This window comes from Prionailurus bengalensis, chromosome F2, assembly GCF_016509475.1.
Source record: "Prionailurus bengalensis isolate Pbe53 chromosome F2, Fcat_Pben_1.1_paternal_pri, whole genome shotgun sequence".
Classification (NCBI taxonomy): domain Eukaryota; kingdom Metazoa; phylum Chordata; class Mammalia; order Carnivora; family Felidae; genus Prionailurus; species Prionailurus bengalensis.
The window spans coordinates 43,633,185-43,655,032 of record NC_057353.1 but is presented as its reverse complement, the minus strand read 5'-3'; the positions used below and the strand labels follow the sequence as shown (position 1 = coordinate 43,655,032).

Genomic DNA, 21,848 nt, shown 5'->3' with positions numbered 1-21,848 from the left:
GAGAGGGGGGAGACAGAGGATCTGAAGTGGGCTCTGTGCTGACAGCAGACAGCCCGATGCAGGGCTCAAACACATGAATAGTGAGATCATGATCTGAGCTGAAGCTGGATGTTTAACCAACTGAGCCACCCAGGTGCCTCTAAAGATTTCATATTCTGACTGGTGGCTTAACCTCTCAGGAAGCTTAGTCCTTACAAAGAATACAGATAAGAGGAGGGACTCCTTTCCTCTCTGCCCAGGGTAATAAGCATCAAGCGTAAATTCAATCTCCATAGTTGTCTATGCCACTCATGGGGCACAACTGGATTCCTTCCCACACGTCTTGAGGAAGGATCCCTCTCTACTATTTCTGCAGAAGTGCCTGTTGGACAGGAATTCCCCCCACCATACCCTGACACCATTTCATGTTTATGTGAAAATGAACATTTCATAGGCTTTAAAAACCTTATGATTCTGAGGATAGCCACAGCTGACAAGAGATTTCTGACAGATTTAAAAGGTAATGGGTTTTCTACTAGTTTCAGCCTGCCTATATTCTCTTTTGTTATGAATGAATAAAACTTTCTGGACCATTAACTGCCTTTCTTCATAATTTTAGCAGCCCATAATTTCAGTATTATGTGTCAATATAGGTGCAATACATACATAAACAAATCATAAAATGGTAGGAATCATGTGTTTTGTTGATTTTGGTTCCAGAGGTATTCAGGATAACTGAAGATTATCTGGGATGGTAGTAAGTTCAGATGGGCCCGATATTTTATATCCATCCGTCTATCCATCCATCCATGCATTCCACCCATTTCTCACTTGAGTAGACTTTGGAAAACCATTTCATTCCCCTTGCTCTTCCTTATAATTCCCCTACTGACCCACTACTTCATGGAGAGGAGTCTCTACTCACCCTTCTCACTGTTCCTAAATCCCTACTTCCCAAGTTCATAAATGATAGGGGCATGCAACTCGAGATCAGATGAACTAATCATAAACAAACAATGGCAAAGCAGAAAATTAATCTTAAAAAAAAAAAACACAGCACCTACAAAGAGAACCTGAAATGTTCATGGCAAAAAAACATACTCTTCCTGGTTTGCCCTTCTTGCAGATAAGATTAAGATATCCAGCTACAGAATTGTACCTCTTCCTGAGAACACCCAATCTAGAGCAAATCCCTGCTTCCTTGGACCCCCACCTCAAACTCTGTCTTAATGCAAACCCAAATGTCTCAAGTCCTTTTTAACATCTTTGACTGAGATGCCGCATGATTTCTCATGGTGTATGTCCTCTCCCACTGCAATGAGTAATAAACCTGCCTTGTTCAACTGCATATGCCTTCCTGGTCTTTGACAAAGCAGAAGTTATAGGGACTCTTGGGGCACTCTGGTCTGATGTGAAGTGTACACAGTGTTTGAAAAGAATGAGGTGGGTAAAGAAATGAAAGAGGTGACTCTAGTGAGGGTGGACAAGGATGTTTCCTTTCAAAAATCCTAATTCCAAAGAATCTCTTGAGAACTTTCCTGCATTCAGCTCCTTTCTCTTGCATGAAGTCTAATATGGAGGCACCCACACACTGACTCATGATTGGGAAGGCTTTTGTGGTTAAACCTGACTTTTTATCCCATACATTATTCTAGGCCAGCTCAGCAGCTGTTTGTTATTTTCAGTGAGTCAAATATGGTTGACCTTCTAGGTTCTGAGTGTGGGAAATGTAAGATCTCCAAGGGTACCAGTTAGAGGGTGGTTTAGAAATGTGACATGTAATATGGCATCTCAATATCTTTATAGAAATGAATTGAGACGGGATGAAGGCAAAGTAGAAAGTTAAGGAGAAAGTCTCTGAGGAGGTGGTTTTACAAACCATCATTTAAAACCAAGGGAAATTATTATAAAACATAAGGAAAATGCTGGGTTTTCTATGGGTGTTTGGTTTCTGGAAATCTGTTACTTATATAACTACAGGACCATGTAGAAATTAGTTTATTTTTACAAGTTGTGCCTCTGTATTTGTCAGAGTCTTGGTATTATGGGGGTAGAAGGCAAAGATGATTATCTCTACTCATACACTAGAAAACTGAGTCATGGTAATAAGTCTCTCAACACTGCAAAAGCTTCATCAACAGGGCTCTGGAACTCACCCAGGTCTTCCCACTCTAGAGTGCTCTCAGCATCACCAAACTGCTATTCATCCCAAGTAGCCCAGTTGTTATTCCTTTGGTTCTGAATCTGATAACATTATTAAATCTGGGAAAACACTGACTAGATCATGCAATTCTTAGGTAGTTACAGTAAGTCGATGCTGTTTGAACACATGAACAAGGACCCAGAACCCCTGCCTTTCCTCAAAGGATGGTTCCTGGACATCCTACATCTTAGTCATAAGGGGACTTATGGGGAACTTAAGAAAAATGAAGATTTTCTGGGTCCCAACCCAGATTTACTACATTAGTGTTTCTTAGCATGGGACTCAGGAATCTGTACATTTAACAGGCTTTACAAGAGATTCTTAATTATATTATTTGAATACCACTGGTCCAGGGTAAGTAAGTGTTTGCAAAAGGCCAAAGTTAAAGAAAGGATCAACACCCCCAACCCCTATTGATGTTGAGTTCAATACACATAAGGGTTAGGGTAGTGTTGAGAAGGAAAAAGTGGCAAATGTTTCATTCAGGAATCATCATGCAAAAATTTGAGAAGAAGCCCTCTTAGCTTTTAATGACTACAAAATAAATACATCTATAGCAGTAAGGGATTCAATGTGGGGTTTTTTTTCCAGATCTTGCAACAAAACTGCTATTCTTATGCTCATGGGGGATGAGGGGATACCCCTGTACTAACAGCAAATGAAAAGGATCTAGTAGACCATTCTGATGTTAGAATCAATGGCTTTAGGTCTGGTCTTGTTTAAGGGGAAAACTAAGGATTATATCATGGATCATTAAAATTGCTTCTAGGACTGTGGTTTTAGGAAAGAAGCAGACATACAGCAAGGGTAGACAGAATCAATGTGATTTTCTTAATAGCAAGGGCTGTCTACATATCTTGGGAGTGGTAATATTATAAATTATTATCTTTAAAATTTTTTAATGTTTATTTATTTTTGAGAGAGAGAGAGAGAGAGGCAGAGAGAGAGGGGGGCAGAAGATCCGAAGCCAGCTCTGTCAGCACAGAGCCCAATGCAGGGCTCAAACTCATGAACCTTGAGATCATGACCCAAGCTGAAGTCAGACATTCAACCCACTGAGCTGCCCAGGCACCCCATACTATCTTTTTCCATAGAAGGGTTACCTTTAAAAGTTATTTCACGCATAGCTTAGACTTTATATTTTATGGCTAAGCTACATGCAATATATTCCTTTTCTAATAGTTTTAATCAAGCTGTTCTTTTAAGTGATCTATGGCTAAAATTAATCAAGTTGGATGAAAATAATGCTATGAACCAGCCTGTTACTCAAAGTAGTATTGTTTTAAAGTTTTTGTTTTTGTTTTTGTTTTTTTTTTTAAGCAATCTCTACACCCAATGTGGGGCTAGAACTGAAGATCAAGAGTCACTTGCTTTACTGACTAAGCCAGCCAGGCACCCCCGCAACCCCAAGTAGCATTTTTAAAACTAGGTCTTATGTTCTGAACGCAAAAATCTCTTGCAAACTAATAAATGCAACACAAGGGAGTGAAGGGCTCCTGTGGTAACAGAGTTAAGAGAACCATCAGCCTCTAGCGCTTGATCTCAATTATTCTAATTTTCACTGTTGGAACCAATGTTTAAGTTCTTCAACAGTTGCATAACATTTGAAAAGTCAGTAAAATCACATGCTGGCTTGTAAAAAGCCATCCTAGGTTATTCACTCTATAATAAGTAAGCAAACTGCATACAATTTCTCTTTACAAAATCTCATTTGGGACTTGAATGCAGTACAGAGAACCAGACAACAGGTATTAAGTGAAGCCAGTGAACCTTTTGCTTCCTTTTCCCAAATGGTCGTCTTAGACACAGATGTTTAAAATGTGCTACAGATGTGTAAATCAAGGTAGATGGCTATTTATAAAATTTAAATGCCACTGACCAAAAATGAAATATGTAGCATTTTTACCCCACTACCAGCTTGGCAACTAGTTTGGTGAAAATTAACTATACTTGCGTGAAATTTATTACCACTGTGTTCATTAGTACCATTTCTTTTTTACCACTAATATTTTTACCACAAATACACAGTAATGAGATATTGTCAAAGGAGTAAATACTTTCTTTTCCGAAATCATATCTTGAAAAGAATGGATGGGGGGGCGGTGGAGCTCATTTTCTCTTTCTTTTTCTTTGTTTTTAACTTCTGTTTGGATGTAAAATGTTTAATAAATGGAAATCAAATATCCTTTGATGACAAAGAAATTTCCAATATGATCTTATAAACTGTGCTTACGTATCACCAGGACAAAATAATAACTATAGGTATTTCAATTTAAAATTTGATCAAGTGCTCTAAATGATGTATCACTTCTTTTTAAACCAGGTACTGCAAAGGGGCACTTTTTAAAACCAGGTACAGACTATGAATATAAAATATCCCACGTTAGCAATAAACTTTTGTATTTTTTAGTGAGATCTTTTCAAATTAATCTTTCAACACTCATATTGAGAAATCCCAGTTCTTGTCAGTTCTCAAATTTAATGACAGCCTTTTGCATTTGTGATGTTGAGGATTAGAATAAGGTAATGAATTCACACACTCAGCTAATTCAGTTTACCTTCAGTCCACAAAATTAATGCAACTGGATTCCTAGTGGGAAAGCCTTTTAAATTTAAAATTCTGTTTTGGATTTCTTAATTTACTACTCAAGGTGTAATGCTAATTACCATTACAACAAAAGATTAAAACAAAGAGAAAAGACTGCTTGACTCTTCCGGGTGGTGAGGACTGTGGTTAAGCAGGGGTGAACACCCTAGCCCTCAGCTGTAAGGCAGGATTGAAAGGCAGCAACCTCAGTGAACAGCGCCTGGGAAAGGTGTTCTCAGCCAGGCAAGCTGACTACTGCAGCTAGGAGCCACAGGCTGTCTTGATTTCCCTTCGTTTTTTCACAGTGCAAGACCATTCCTTCTGTCCCATGTAATTTGCAGCCATTATCATAGATATTAGATGTGGAAAGACTTGGCAGGTCACCTAATTCCCCAGCCCTTCACACAGAATGCCCCTGTTGAATATTTATGAGGCAGTTGTTAGCTGGTGGAAACCAGCCTATTAGCAATCATGGTCATTTACCACTACCTGGGGGCAAACAACATCAAAAGAGCCTTTAAACAAAACCATAAGTGGAAAAAAATAATGAAGGAATGTCATATTCTAGGCATTTGACTAATGGTCAGATAATGAGATTTATTAAAAACTTCCAGAGAAGCTAGATTCCTCTTACGTTTGGGGATCAGTTGAAAAGGCTCTCAACAATACCTGATGGTGGCTCTTTACTTTTGTGTAGGAAAATCTCAAAATAGGCTCTTCCCATGCCAGAGACAGAGCATGCTTCAAAAGCCAACCCGAAGGATTCTTGATTTAGGTACCATAAATTTAATTAATACAAGACAGCACAGTGTATACTTGATTAACATAAGACAACATTCTTAGTATTGCTCTGAACAGTGGGAGTTTTGAGACATTTTAAGCTGGCTACCAGGCAGAAATTGGAGAGAGTATCTAGCATTATTTGATATATGGGATAATTTAGACACAAATCCAGATAAATCAGGCCCCAAGTGGATTTGTGTGTATGAAGCTGGGTGTGTGTCTTCGATGAATCAGGCTGCACTGATTGCAAAGCCTACGTGAACTAAGAAGCTGCCACTCCTCACTGTTTTCAGCATCACCCCAGGGATGTAAAGACAGCTGAGAAGGAAAACAGGCTTGCAGTCAAACAGAGCTGGGGCGGGTCTGCACTGCACTTCATACAAGTTAGGTAGGGGCTCCTAGTGGGTCTTAGCCTTAGTTTCCTCCTCTGTAAAATAGAAATAGCAGTATCTACTCATATGGACATTAAGAAGAGAGGATAAAATAGTGAATGTAATGCATTTAGTACCATGCAGGTCATCAATAAATACTGGCCTCCCTTGCCCTTCTGAGCATTCTATAGTTGCATTTATATGTTCATTTCTAGAAGACAGATTATTTAGGCCTACAGCAGAAATTTATTACAGGTAAATTTGCATGGCTGTAAATGCAATCAAATTTTCAAAATATTTCTAACCCACTGAACAGTAGAACAGGTTTTTAAAGTGCCAAGCAATTAAAATTGCTTCCTTCACATACCCTTGAGTTTAATAGCAAACCAACGCAAAATTTAATGTTGGAGAAGAGGCACGCTCATGCATCCTGTTTTCTTCATTTGAAGGAAATGGGAGCCTAGGATCTAACAACTTCCTCTCTCCTGTAGAATTCTCCAAGCTCCTCAAGCTGCTCCTTCCTCTTCAAGAAACAGTAAAAAATTTGTAGGTCACTTCCTCTTTTCTTCAATATGGTGGTGATTCATTTAGATATTAAGGATAATTAAGCATTACAACACACTTGATATTTAAATATTAAGAAACACCATTAACCACCATGGATGAAACTACCATTGACTTAACCTCATTCTCAACTTCTTTCTCTCCTAGTTCTTCTTTTAGCCATTAAGTAACTCCCTTAAGATAGCTCTTCTAGAATTCATTTGATTATTCATAATATTAATAAAATATGCTCACAATGTCCAAAAGCAGTACCCCTCTCTTATTTTATTTTTTAAAATGTTTATTTATTAATTTTGAGAGAAAGAGAGAGAGGCAGAGAGAGAAGGAGAGAGAGAGAGAAAAATTCCAAGCAGGTTCCACACTGTCAGTGCGGAGCCCTAGGAGGGGCTCAATCCTACAAACCACGAGATTACAATCTGAGCCAAAATCAAGAGTCAGATGCTCAACCAACTGAGCCACCCAGGCATTCCAGTACCTCTCTTTTAAATGAAAAACAAAAAACAAAAACCAAACAAACAAAAAACACCCTCAAACTATGTTACTATGATCATGCATACCCAATATTAAACACTTAAGTAAAAACAGCAGAAAATGACAACATTTTGGATATTGCCAACTATTCCAGGAGATAAAATACCTGGGTAGATGACTTATAGATTCAGCTTTTTGAGGTTTTAAATACTTCCTTAGAAATATGGATTATAGAATGAAACATGCTTATAGGTCAGGAAGAGACCCAAAAGAAAGAGGGCATAACTTCAGAGAGGGTCCCAGTGACTTGTAATTGCAGACATATATTGAAAAAATCTGATCCAAATCTTGACCAAGAACATGAGGAAATAAAACCAGAATTAAGTAGGATTAAAAAAAAATACAAAATCCAAGAGAAGCCAAGAAATATGGTACTAACAAAAGAATGAATAAAAATCCAAAGCAGCAATTTACAAGGAAGGTTGGTGGGTATGTAAAAGAAAGTCTTTGTGCTTATTACCTGGCATGGTTTTTCTTTGGTGCGTGTGCACACGTACGTGCGCGCACGCGCGCGCGTGCACACACACACACACACACACACACACACACACAAACACACACACACCCCGCGTAGTAAGGAAAAGCAAAAAAGAATGACTAGTTCCTTTACAAGGTGCATAAACACATTCTCAGGCAAAATTAAACTCTTTAGTTCCAGGACAGTGAAAAAGCACACACTTTGTAAATGTCCCTGAGGGCCTGTGACCCAAGGCACAGGGAAGCACATACCACGATATGAATGGCGTCTTACGCACCTCTGTAATTGTCAACAGATGTGGCATGCCAACAGACTAGAAACAGTTGCCACTTAACACATGCTTTTTGGTGACTGATAGGATGGAAGTCTTAGAAAAATGAAGGTTTGATGAATGAGGCATCCTGCTTAATTGTGCTAAGCTGTTTAGTTCAAATTTTCATAAATAGATTCAACAGAGAAGAAACAGAAAACCTTTTCCTGATTCTCTCAAGAAATAAATAGGGGAGGGCTAGGAAGGAAATGAAAGAGAGAAACACAAGATCACGTTGCTACGGGATACTTAAACTGTATAAATCAGGCATTTGTGTGGTTACATTAACAAAAATTGAAATAAAATTAGTATGAAGACCAGATGTTTAAAAAAATTAGGAAAATATATTCTTTCTCTTCCAAGATATTCTCATCAATTTGCTCCCTACATTTTAGTGATGTCGAATTACCAATCTTTTGAACAATTTAAAATTCATAGCTGACCTTTATTCATGTTTGTTTGATATAGGCAATTCTGTGCTTACCCAAAATGTAAAGGTTCATGAGTAGACTGCTCCTTTGTTCAAAACACCACTGTTTACACTGAAAGCAATTTTAACTTATGGAAATATATGGGATTTTGATTATGGAGTACTGACACTATAAAAGGCTTAGTCAGGTAATTCCTCCATTTTCAGGTCAGAAAAGGTGCATACTAAATATATATTTTTGATGCATACTATTTTAATATCACTGTCTGGGATGAGGTTCCTTGCCAATAGAGAATACATAGCTGGTCCATAGCATATAATCTGGAACTTGATTTTGCCCATAAGAGTCAGAGTGCCATCTGTGTCCTTGGCCATGAGCCAGTTGGCTTTTACACCTTCATTCCTATAATCCTCTCACCAACTCTCATCAACCCATAATCAATTTACTTTGGCTGAATAGGAACTATAAAGAAGCCTCAGAATCCCCAGAAGCATCATTTGACATCGAAGAGCTAGTAATGCTATTAATAGTTGACTTTTTTCTTCTTTACTTCCTTATCTAAAGTGTTTTTCTATGTTACAGTGAAGTGAGTGGGTGCTTTTCTAGATAATGCCCTTGAACCAGTAAAGTAGCAAGGTGACTTACAGTGAATGCCAGCAGCTCCATCACTCATTTATGTAACCACAAAGTAAGTGTGCTAAGACCCAAAGGTCAGTGAATATCAATAACACTTGTGCATCTTTTGCAGTGTTTCCTAGGATATTCAAGTATATGCCCAGCCATTCTCTCTACTGGGTCTAAATACATGAGAGCATGTTCATAGCAAGGCCTCTTCAGTTAATTTTGTAAATATAAAGCTATTCCCCAAACCCTGAAACCACTTATTGGAGATCCAATATCTAGAGTGTAATTGACTTTCAAAGACCTTATTGCTTAGCAAATATATTCAACTCTTACAATAGTCCTGTGAAATATTATTACCCTTATTTCACAAATTAGGAAACTGAAGCTCTGAGAAGTTAAATAACCTGTCCAAAGCACACTTGCTATAAAGCGATGAATCTTGTTCCTCTGTCATGACACTTGCTCCTTCACCACCACAAGGGGTAGATAAGTGGCTAGAACAAGTTAAATGTTAAAGGGGGTCTTTGGGTCTTTGTGATTGTTCTTGCACAGTGTCTTGTTCTTGGGTAACATGCACAGTAAAGTAGCTGTAGCGTGTGTTCCTAATAACTGCTAAATTTCCCCACTCCCATAGGTAAGGAGAGACTGTGGGGTGGGGATGGGAGGGGAGAACACTCAGGTATTAGACGATGCAGATGAGACTAGGCGTTTTATTTTTATTTTTTAAATGTTTGCTCATTTTTGAGAGAGAGAGACAGACAGACAGAGCGCGAGTGGGGGAGGAGCAGAGAGAGAGGGGGACACAGAATCCGAAGCAGGCTTTAGGCTCTGGCTGTCAGCACAGTGCTCGATGTGGGGCTCAAACCCACAAACCATTAGATCATGAACCTGAGCAGAAGTTGGATGCTTAACTGACTGGGCCACACAGGCGGCCAGAGACTAGGTGTTTTAAACTGGGGGTACTTTGTGACTGCTTCTGGGACCTTACTGCTGCTCTTCCTTAGATCCTACGATGGCAGAGGTTTTGTGCATTTTATATTATTTGAATTCAATTATTTGAATAGTGAAAATGAAGGTGGTTACTGTGTTCATTTGCACATTATCCTTCTCTCCATTTTAAGGACTATACATCTTGACCATGGGGGTGGATATAAGAGCCAGCCCGGGTCACTGTGATCTTCTCAACTGAGTTGAATATAATTACTCTTCTGTGCATAAGAAACTATAGAGATATAAAAGGCTTGAGTTGCCTATGGTTATAGGCTAGCCTCTCCAGGGACAGCTGGCTTCAGAGAATGAAGGCACCATGAAAGAAACTGGAATAAGCACAAGAGAGAATATGTGTCCTAACAGCATTCAAATGCTGGAATCCAACAGACCAAATCCAACCCTACCCTTCTTGTGGCTTGCTGGAATTTCCCATTTTTTGCTTCAAGTTGTCCACATTTGATTTCTGTCGGTACTGAAGAAGTCTAGAATAATACAGAAATTTTACTTCAATAACTGAAATAATAGTGGATTCTTGAGAATGAACTTTGTGGTAAGCATTTCACTTAGACTGTATTTTTTTTTTCAGTATAATCACATGAGGCAGGTATTATTTTTTTTTAAATTTTTTTAACGTTTATTTATTTTTGAGAGAGAGAGACAGAGACAGAGACAGAGCATGAGTGGGGGAGGGGCAGAGAGAGAGGGAGACACAGAATCCGAGGCAGGCTCCAGGCTCTGAGCTGTTAGCACAGAGCCTGACGTGGGGCTCGCACCCACAAACTGTGTGATCATGGGCTGAGCTGAAGTCCAACGCTCAACTGACTGAGCCACCCAGAAGCCCTGAGGCAGGTATTATTCTTCTCATTTTGTTTATGAAGAAATTGAGGCTCCACTAGGTTAAATGACTTTCCTAAGGTTCCACAGCTAAAGAATGGTAGAGCAAGATTTGAATCCATTTCTACTTGGCTCCTAAATACATGCTGTTATTGTCTCGTGCTATTTTATACCTTTACATGGTTCTCAGTTCTGGCTGCATTGTGGAATCACCTGGGGAGCTTCTAAAAACAGGTGTGCTCATGCCCCCTCTTTAGGCTTCCAAGTTTGTACAAGGACAGCAGGTACCATTCACACAGAACACAGTGGACTTGTGCTCCGGGAAGTTCGGGGGCCCTGGGGATGAATATGTTCTCAATAAATGATGCTTCCTGAACTTGTGCAACTGATGTGGTACTGCAGCCAGACCAATTAAATCTGAATCTTTGGGAGTGGGGTCCCAGGTTGATATGATTTTAAAAGCCCTCCAGGTGATTTTAAAGTGCAGTCAAGGGTGTGAACCACAACCGTAACCTAAACACAGATCTTGGATTTATATGGGCTATGACTACACTAGCACAAAATGAAAACTTAAAGCTTATGGTGGGGCAATTAAAACTAATATGCCATGTGACTACAATTATCGGGATATCTCAGATAAAATCTTCTGTCAGGAATAGTGAGTGTGAAATCACTGGACAACAGATCTATTTATGTATTGAACTTGGCAGTACAGTGCTGGCTAAAAATATTAAAACGGTGTCTATAAATATCTTCATTCTTAAATATGACATCAACAAAAATTAATAGACTACATCTTAAAAATGTAGATTTTGTAAAAATGGGCCCAGCAAACATTTTCATGTGGGTTTATATTTTCCATAACCGGATAGTTTTGGGTATTGATGAAGGCCATGCCCTTTCTCTACATAAGATTCTTTTCTCTCACCTGCCAGGAGACTATCTCAATTATTATGACAAGAAGGAAAGAAAGAAAGAAAGGAAAAGAAAGAAAGAAAGAAAGAAAGAAAGAAAGAAAGAAAGAAAGAAAGAAAGAGGGAGGGAGAGAGAGAGAGAAAGAAAAAGAAAGAGAAAGACAGAAAGAAAGAATGAAAGAAAAGAAGGAAGGGGGAATACTAAGGACATTTTTCATAACTTGTCCTAAATAGGCAATAGCTCACTCAGATCTCAAAAGATCCATAACTAATAGATTTTACAGAGCTCAACTATATTTGATTTATGCATTATGAGCTAGAAGGACAATTAAGATAGCAAATGTCATATGGTAAAAGAAAGTTTAGTTACCATGAATTATGCAATCTCACACTTTGTTATAAAAACAGGATGATGGGGAGACTTAATTCACTGTTAGAAATCCCCATGAGGGGAATGTATGAGAATATTAGGTTAAGTGGTTGTTGTGTTTTGTTTTGTTTTTAACTTTAATACTGAGCAAAGGAAGGATCTTAAGCCAAAGTTACCTGAACTAAAGAGTCTATTCTATATATCATTGAAATATAACTCATTTCTAGAGTAAGAAGTCTTTATCCAAATCCGAACTCAATTTTATCCAAATCTCTCTCTCTTTCTTTTTTAATTTTAGAGAGGGAGAGAGAGAGAGAGAGTGAGAGCATGTGCACGAGAGTGAGGGAGGGGCAGAGGGAGACAGAATCCTAAGCAGGCTCCGTGCTCATTGTGAAGTTGGACACAGAGCTCAATCCCATGACCCTGGAGTCAAGAGTTGAAATCAAGAGTTGGAGGCTCAACTGACAGCCACCAAGGTGTCCCATTACCCAAATCTCTTGCATTATATTTTTTCTATTGCTTCCATAATCCCATACTTATTAAAGTAATCAAATTGATAAATATACTTTAGCAGAATTTTTATAAGAAACTGATGAGCTATCACAGTACTCTAAGGCTTATTTGACTCCAAATATATCCAATTACACTCAGACTTCATTGTTGATACTGAGAATTCCAGTGCAACCAGTGTCGACCACTATGCAATGTTTCGTGGGACTACTTTATGTCTAACTAGAAGGTTTAATTTGGCAAAACTTCAAGCAGCAAAACATAAAAAGTAAGTTCAGCTTCAGCAAGAAACTGCTAGAAGACAGGCAGACCAATCTGTTAGGTGTGTGATCTATGAAGCTAGGTTTTGCCTTGTGTCTCTGAAAGGAGGAAGATGTGGGTTAGATGGAACCTACCCAATGGCTGGGATTGAGCTCTATCATGCCTCACTTCTTTTTTTTTTATATATATATGAAATTTATTGACCAATTGGTTTCCATACAACACCCAGTGCTCATCCCAAAAGGTGCCCTCCTCAATACCCATCACCCACCCTCCCACCCCCCCATCAACCCTCAGTTTGTTCTCAGTTTTTAACAGTCTCTTATGCTTTGGCTCTCTCCCACTCTAACCTCTTTTTTTTTTCCTTCCCCTCCCCCATGGGTTCCTATTAAGTTTCTCAGGATCCACATAAGAGTGAAACCATATGGTATCTGTCTTTCTCTGTATGGCTTATTTCACTTAGCATCACACTCTCCAGTTCCATCCACGTTGCTACAAAAGGCCATATTTCATTTTTTCTCATTGCCACGTAGTACTCCATTGTGTATATAAACCACAATTTCTTTATCCATTCATCAGTTGATGGACATTTAGGCTCTTTCCATAATTTGGCTATTGTTGACAGTGCTGCTATGAACATTGGAGTACAAGTGGCCCTATGCATCAGTACTCCTGTATCCCTTGGATAAATTCCTAGCAGTGCTATTGCTGGGTCATAGGGTAGGTCTATTTTTAATTTTCTGAGGAACCTCCACACTGCTTTCCAGAGCGGCTGCACCAGTTTGCATTCCCACCAACAGTGCAAGAGGGTTCCCGTTTCTCCACATCCTCTCCAGCATCTATAGTCTCCTGATTTGATCATTTTGGCCATTCTGACTGGTGTGAGGTGATACCTGAGTGTGGTTTTGATTTGTATTTCCCTGATAAGGAGCGACGCTGAACATCTTTTCATGTGCCTGTTGGCCATCTGGATGTCTTCTTTAGAGAAGTGTCTATTCATGTTTTCTGCCCATTTCTTCACTGGGTTATTTGTTTTTCGGGTGTGGAGTTTGGTGAGCTCGTTATAGATTTTAGATACTAGCCCTTTGTCCGATATGTCATTTGCAAATATCTTTTCCCATTCCGTTGGTTGCCTTTTAGTTTTGTTGGTTGTTTCCTTTGCTGTGCAGAAGCTTTTTATCTTCATAAGGTCCCAGTAATTCACTTTTGCTTTTAATTCCCTTGCCTTTGGGGATGTGTCGAGTAAGAGATTGCTACGGCTGAGGTCAGAGAGGTCTTTTCCTGCTTTCTCCTCTAAGGTTTTGATGGTTTCCTGTCTCACATTAGGTCCTTTATTCCCCCAATTTTGAGTTTATTTTTGTGAATGGTGTGAGAAAGTGGTCTAGTTTCAACCTTCTGCATGTTGCTGTCCAGTTCTCCCAGCACCATTTGTTAAAGAGGCTGTCTTTTTTCCATTGGATGTTCTTTCCTGCTTTGTCAGAGATTATCATGCCTCACTTCTGGCTGTCCTAAATCCTCAGAGTGGCATTCAGTTCCCAGCTGGGGTCCTAGGCACCTTTTCAGCTTTAGTTTATTTCCCTATATTAAACTCCAGCCAAACCAGACTATTCATCCTTTCAAGAACCCATTGCGTGTTTTAACCTATGCATTTTGTTTATTTCCATCATTTCATGTGGAATGCACTCCTTCTCTATCCAACAAAACTCTATTTTTTCTTGAGATTCAGGCAAATTGTCACCTCTTCTGTGATGCCCCTCACAATTTAATTCTTCTTTTGCCTGAACTTCTATTGTACTTTGTTCTTCCTGTGTCTAAACCCTCCAGTAACTCCTTGAGGATAGGGAGTGTACCTTATATATGACATTGGAAAAAAATGGACCAATATATTAATTCTGGTTTTTCCACTTAACAGCTCTGTTACTTTGGACAAAGGAAGCCCCTTGAGCCCCAACTGTCTCATCTGAAAATTGGTTACAGAATAATAATGTATACTTCAAAAGATTCTTATAAAATTTTGAGATAATGTATGTAAAACAGCTAGAATAACACTTGAGATATAGCAGACACTCAATACATGTTAAATTCCCTCTTTATTCCTCTTGTCTGAATGTCATATAATATTTATTAGGTATCTCTTGAATGAATGAATGAGTGAATGAATGAATGAAATTGTGAAACTGTCTGAGTCAGGTCTAAGAAGAAAGAGTACGCAGTAGTATATCCTGAGAATTCAATGATGACACTCAAGGTAATTATTTTAATAAGTCTCATAATCATTCCTATCTGTAACCTCTTTTTTGATTTATGAAGAAAAATTATAAATAGGCATTTAAACATTTTGGAAATTAGTAGTTTTGGGTTTTAAGACAAAAATATGGAAAACGGCAATGATATCACGTTAAGGGTAATTTGTATTGTAGGTTAACAGAAATTTGTATATCTCTAGAGGAATATACATACTAAAGACAAATAATTCTATAATAAACAAACTGCTTTCAGTAATCATGCTGTTACTGGTTGTGTGGTATTGCTATTCTGAAACTACTATGTGTGTGTTGTGGGATAAGGCAAATGAGTGGTTATGTTGTTGCATTAAGAACCAGGAATTTTGGCAAGGGAAAAGGAAATGCAGATATAACATCAGTGAGGTAAGGTACAACTTTGTAATCCTGAGATTTAATTGGAAATATAATATACTTCATAATATACTTTTTCTTAGAGAAAAAATATACATATTTCCTAGTTCTATCCACTGAAATGACCTAGAAACATTGACTAAGTCACTAGCAATAAGCACACTTAATGTTCAGACTGTGGCCTCTAAATACCATGAGATACTAGAAGAAACTGGGCTCTTTGGAGAAATAGCTAATTCCAGATCTGGGAAGGAAATATACAAGATGGTCTGGAACATTTTGTCACATCACAAAGCTAGAACACTATCAATAACTACAAGAGTCATGTCAAAAGGACTCAGGGACCAGCTTTAAAAGGCTCTCACTGGCCAGAGATAGGATAATTTGAGCATAAAATAAACATACTTACTGCAACAGAATGAAGCACATCTATATTTTTAAATCTAATAGTAAACGGCAATAGCAAAAAATAATCCAATCAGTTATTTTTGGAGGATACTAAGGAACCAACTAGTACATTTTAAAATAGGTAAGTAAAGGGAAAGAATGAAACATTTATCTTACCTTTATTAAATGAAAGTACCTCAGGGTGATCAGACAGTCAATACAGGGAAAGCTCTTTTTTATAGAATTGTTTCAACTAATAATCAAAATTACCATTTGCAACCCCAATGAAATAACCTTCAATGACTGTTAACATCAAAAAAAGAGAGGCAAGTATATGCTACTCCTGATGGAGGTAAAAAGCAGCACCTAAGAAGTATTCTTGCCAAAATAAAAAAAAGTGAAGAAAAATCAAACTTGCATCAGATGAAGCCTCTAGCTTCAACCACCAATTCACAGGAAATATATGGGAGAGTGAAAACATGTTAAATGGTTCCATGGGAATGGAATTAGCTAAATCCAGACTATAAAGAAATCCCAAGGGACAAATTACTTGGTTTCTGTAACAAACAAGCAGCAAGAAAGAAGAAAGATGAAGGTAAAACCTATGGATTAAAAAAGACTTAAGAGATACCAACCACATCAACCGATTACATTGTTTAAACCTTATTGGAATCCTGGTTTAACAAAGAAAACTGTGGAGGGGGGAAACAGTTTGGACACATTGAAAACATTTGAAATCTGGCCCTATATTTGGTATGATATTAAGAAATGATTGTAAAATATTTTTAGGAGGAATAATAGATTGTAGTTACACACACACACACACACACACACACACACACACACACACGAGTCCTTACCTTTTAGAGATACAAATTAAAATATTTACAAATGAAATAATATAAAGGTGGGCATTTGCTTCAAAATAATCTCTGTGTAGGAGAGTGATTGGGGTATGGATGAAATATAATTGCCCACGAATGAAGAATTCCTGAAGTGATGAATACGTGGGGATTCATTAATTATTCTACTTTTGTATCCAATCCACTTGAAATTTTCTGTAATAAATTTTTAAATTCATAATTTAAAATAATCTTGTATGCCAGGCCATTCTGAATTTTACAATCTAACACTTAAAGTAGGGATATACAAAGTTTATGTAGCTGGCAAGGAGGATACATATTTTGAAGTCCTACTTCCTTTGACTCTACTGGCCTTCATATAATTTTAAGGGTTTTTTCCTCAGAAACTTTCAATGTAGCTTTATTTAGTTTTCCATGATGAAGTCTTCCTCCTTATTTTTGTGATTATTAAGTAAACTAACTCACAGTCAGTCTTTGCTGGTGAACTCCTAGAGAAAAGGGGTCTCTTCTTATTTTTGTATCCTCCATAATTTATTTATCATATAGCTACCTGTTGAATGAAGTGTTACATAAGAAGTTAATTTGAGTATCTGTAAAGTATTAGGCGAAACTGACAGAAATTCAAATGCATAGGATGGGGAATCCAGAAGAACTAACCTTGAGACCCTGATAGGGGCAATTGGAGAAATGAAATTTTTCTAGGCTACATCGTTGGAAGGCATGGGAAACAGCTGAGAGAGAAATTTAAGTCATAGTGTTTTGAGAGTCATTATAATGCAGAAAATGGAGAAATAATTTCATGTTTTCCTCTGATTTTCTACAGCAATTGTCTTTGCAATTCCTCAATCTGCCTTCTCACTCCCAGTCCTCTCACTGAGTCTCCTGCCTGACTGTGATGGGGTATCCACTGGTATGAACTTTATGGACTCACTTCTAAAACACTGTTCTCGTCAACTCCCTCTTCTGCTGAAGATTTCTGGTGACTTTGCATCAGCTACAAGAGTTTTCCACCCGAAATTTATGCCTCTTCTTCATCTGGCCCAGAGATACTCAACTGTTCTTACCACCCACTGCTCTCCAAGATGAATCCTCTGCTCAGTGACGTTATTCCCCTAACCATTCCCAGTGGGGACACCTGCTTTTGTTCATACTATTTCTGTCACCAGAACTGCCCTTCTCTACCCTTTCTGTCCATTCTGATACTAGATAGTCTTCAATAGCCAACGTAAGCTCTCCTTTTCCAGGTCTTTCCTGTCTCCCATCTTATGAGCTCCTACAGTTATTCTGCATGTAGTATTTATCCTGGTGCTATACCAAAAGCTTCCTTTTACTGTGATGTAGCTTTTCTTGTGTTCCTCTTCAAATCGATACATCTAATCAGCAACCATTTGCTGTATATCTATCATGTGCCAGGTAATAGTGAGTATTGTGGGTATATAAGTATGAATGAAATACTCTCTTGGTCCTTGATTCAGTTAAGAAGATAAAATACAAAGTATATTAACTTTAAAGTGAAAATATGTGCTTTAAAAACAGTTCCAGGTAACAACAGAAGAGACTTCATAAAGCAGTGTGTGACTAACTGCCCAATAGTGTAAAAAATGCCTTCTTCTGCCCCTACGCTGTAGTTAGTCATACCAGAGGCATGAGCCAGGTCTGCTTTGGTCAAAATACTCAATGGCTTCTGTGGAGTTGAAGCAGGTCGACTGCAAGGGGGAAAACTATTATTAGTTATTTTGATGAGCAATTTCCAATAGTGTACTATTGATGTGGATGGTATACATATCTATCTAGCATATAGCAGTCATGGAATATTAAAGCAAGAGCTCTGACTCACTTGAGTTGGAGATAAGAGGCAGCCACCTGCTATAATTTCCTGTGTTACCCTTCTCTCTTTCTAATATTTCTTCTCATTCTTGATTTCTTTGTTGTAGTCTGCCTCTTCTTCTTCCTCTTTCCCTCCCCCACCCTACAATGTAAACTCTACAAGAGCAGAGACGTACTAAATCTTTTTCATGTCTGTCTTACGTGTCTAGAGCACCTGGTTTACACTTGAGACATGCTTGAGGATGGAATGAAACTGCCCACCTGTTTAAATGAAGGCTAGAGTCACAAACCAGAGATTGCTCTTTTCATGTACCCAGTGGGGCGAGGTCTGCTCACCAACAGGAATGATCTCTCTAGACATTATTGGCAGACAGCATTTCCACCACAAAGGAGGAATCTCTTAATCAGGAACAGAAAGGGGCATAGAGATGCAGTGTTGGACTACTCCATCTGGGGACTATGAGACGTACGAGTCCTGGGTTCAGAGGTTGGACCTTCAATTTATTTTACATTACCATTCCTGCTTGTGTCCTGACATTCTCCTTTCTTGGAACATATTAGAAGAGAGGCCTTTGGAAATGTAGGAATGGAAAGTTTTGTTTAGTTCTGTTTAATGTCATATGAGGTATTAGAAACAAACAAGATGGAAAATATGTGAAATTCTGAGTATTCTGCATATTTGGTACTTCAATATGGAGTCTGAACTTTTTAATCATAAAATGACGAAAGAAATTGTGATTTTAAAAACAATACAATGTGTGAAGAAAGAGGACAGCTCAATGAAGCAAAGCTGTCCCTAAAGTAATCACAGCTTATAGTTATGGCATTAGAGTTTATAAACCTCTTTCACATTATCCTACTCTTTCTACAAACCTAAACCCTACCTACTTAGCATTTGATTCATGGACACTTTGTCGAGGGCCAGGCACTTCTCAGGTACTTGGAACTCTGAGGAATTCACAATCAATCACCTTACGGTGAAAAGAGTAAACACCGCAAGGAGAGGGCATTATGGGGGCATACCCAAGGTACACTTGTCCAGATCAGTAGGAGTAAAGAAGGCTTGTGAGAGGAGAACAAGTTGCTGAACCATAGATGAATAGGAGTTAGCTGCTGAAGAAGACAAAACCAACTGGGTCCAATGGCAAGGAAATGGGAGAGCACAGGTGTACCAGGAACTTCGGGGAATGAGATTTGTACAGGAGATTAATAGAAAGGGGTGGGGAGCCATGACACCAGACATGGCTGGTGTGGTGGCCGCACACCGGAGAGTGGAACAAGAAACACCTTGAATTCCATGCTAGGTAAAGATTATACTCTGAAGACAACGGGGAGATGTTGAAAGATTTTAAGCAAGAAGCAGAGACAAACAGATATTGCAGCTTTTCTTAGTTGCTTACCAGAGGAAATCCTCATCTTCTTCCTAAGGAATCCCAATTTTTCTTGTATATCAGGAGGCTCCACTTTCAGTGGTGACTGGGCCCCACTCTAGGCCCAGAAAGTAAAATTTGATCAAAATAAACCAGTGTTGGTAATTCCACTCCATCGCCTCTGCCTAATTTAGCCACAGGCACGTTTTATAATTTTGGCCAATGAGACTACGGAAAAAATCTGCTTTGAGGCTTCTGGGTGAGATTGCCTCACGATTAAAAAGAGATATCCATTATGGACATTCTGTCTTCCACTGTTGCACAGTGTGTGAGAATTTGTTGCTTAGAACAACTGCAGCTATCTTGGGAACATGGGGTGGGGGGGACTAGTCTGAAGACAAAAGTCAACATGCTGAGGATGGCAAAGTGGAAAGATGTAAAGAACCAAGGTCCTTGATGTGGTAGTGGACTAAATCAAGTATTGTGCAACTACTCATTCCCGAGCTCTTTTTAAGTGAATTTAAAATTTGCTTTTCTTCTGTTTGATTTTTCAAGGAAAAGCAACCCAACTAATAGATTGATTTTCAATTTAGAATGTTCACTTTGGAAGCAGTGAGCCAATTAGATGGAAGGGGTCTAAGAACGCAGGCTGGGGTGTTAGTAGGAAGCTGCCATAGGAAAATCAGTGAATACTGATGAGACAGGTCTGTGTGGTGGAGAGAAGTGAACAGGTTTAAGAAATAAATGAAATTCAGAGTAAGTGGGACTTGGAGACCATTCTGTTGTATGTAATGGATGATGACTCTGTGGTTTCTGGATGGTGGTGCCAGTCAGTGAGATAGGGGACAGAGGAGGAGGAGTACATATTGTGGTTTGGTGGTTACCATACTTGTTTTGCATATAAGATAACCAAGTCTCACTCAACAGAATGTATAGTTTGTGAGAGCACAGATCTTATCTATCTTCTTTACTACTGATTCCCTAGTGCCATACAGTAGATAACTAGTAAGAATGCTTGATAATAAATGAGTACAGACATATAGATGGCCAACGGATACAAAAAGATGCTCAGCATCACTAATCATCAGGGAAAAGCACATCAAAACCACAATGAGACATCACCTTACAACTTTCAGAATGGCAAGCATTAAAAGGACAAGAAATAACAAGTGTTGAGAAGGATATGGGGGAAAAAGTGTGGATGAGGATGTGCACTTTTGGTGAGAATGTAAATTGGTGCAACCACTGTGGAAAACAGTACGGAGTTTTCTCAAAAAAGTAAAAATAGAAATATCATATGATCCAGTAACTCTGTTTCTGGGTGTTTACCCAAAGAAAACTAAAACATGAATTCAAAAAGATATATGTACCCTTATATTTATTGCAGCATTATTTATAATAGTCAAGATATGGATGCAACCTAAGTGCCCATCAATAGATGAATGGAATAGGAAGATGTGATATATGTACGTGTGTACATGTATATATGTATATGTGTATGTGTATATGTGTATATATATGTGTGTATATATGTATGTGTGTGTATATATATGTATATACATGAATGTAATATCCAGGCACAAAAAAGAATGAGATATTGCCATTCGTAACAACATGTATGAACCTAGAGGGTATTATGCTAAATGAAATAAATCAGATAAAGAAAGACAAATATCATATGGTTTCATTTATATGTGAAATCTAGAAAACAAAGCAAATGAAGAAACAAAGCAGAAACAGACCTATAAATACAGAGAACAAATGTAGTTGCCAGAGGGAAGGGCGCTGGAGGGATGAGCAAAATGAGTGAAGGAGAGTGGGAGGAACAGGCTTCCAGTTATGGAATGAGTAAATCACGGAGATGAAAGGCAAAGCATAGGAAATATAGTCAATGGTATTGTAATAGGATTGTATGGTGACAGAATGTGGTGGTAGCTACATTGTGGTGAGTACAGCATAACATATAGACTTGTTAAATCACTATGTTGTGCACCTAAAACCAATGCAACATGTGTCAGCTATACT

At 38.4% G+C, this 21,848-nt stretch overlaps 1 protein-coding gene across 2 annotated transcripts in view; it reads right to left on the bottom strand.

Annotated features, from left to right (window-relative positions):
- CPQ (carboxypeptidase Q) overlaps window positions 1-21,848 on the bottom strand; it is a 351,664-nt gene that overhangs the window by 52,169 nt on the left and 277,647 nt on the right. The window contains exon 7 of one of the 2 annotated variants that reach the window (XM_043601430.1): window positions 8,291-8,322. The exons of the other annotated variant lie outside the window; for it this stretch is intronic. Coding sequence (XP_043457365.1) covers window positions 8,306-8,322 — 17 coding nt within the window. The 3' untranslated portion in view covers window positions 8,291-8,305. Of the gene's footprint in view, window positions 1-8,290; window positions 8,323-21,848 lie in introns of those variants that run through there. 2 annotated transcript variants of the gene reach the window in all.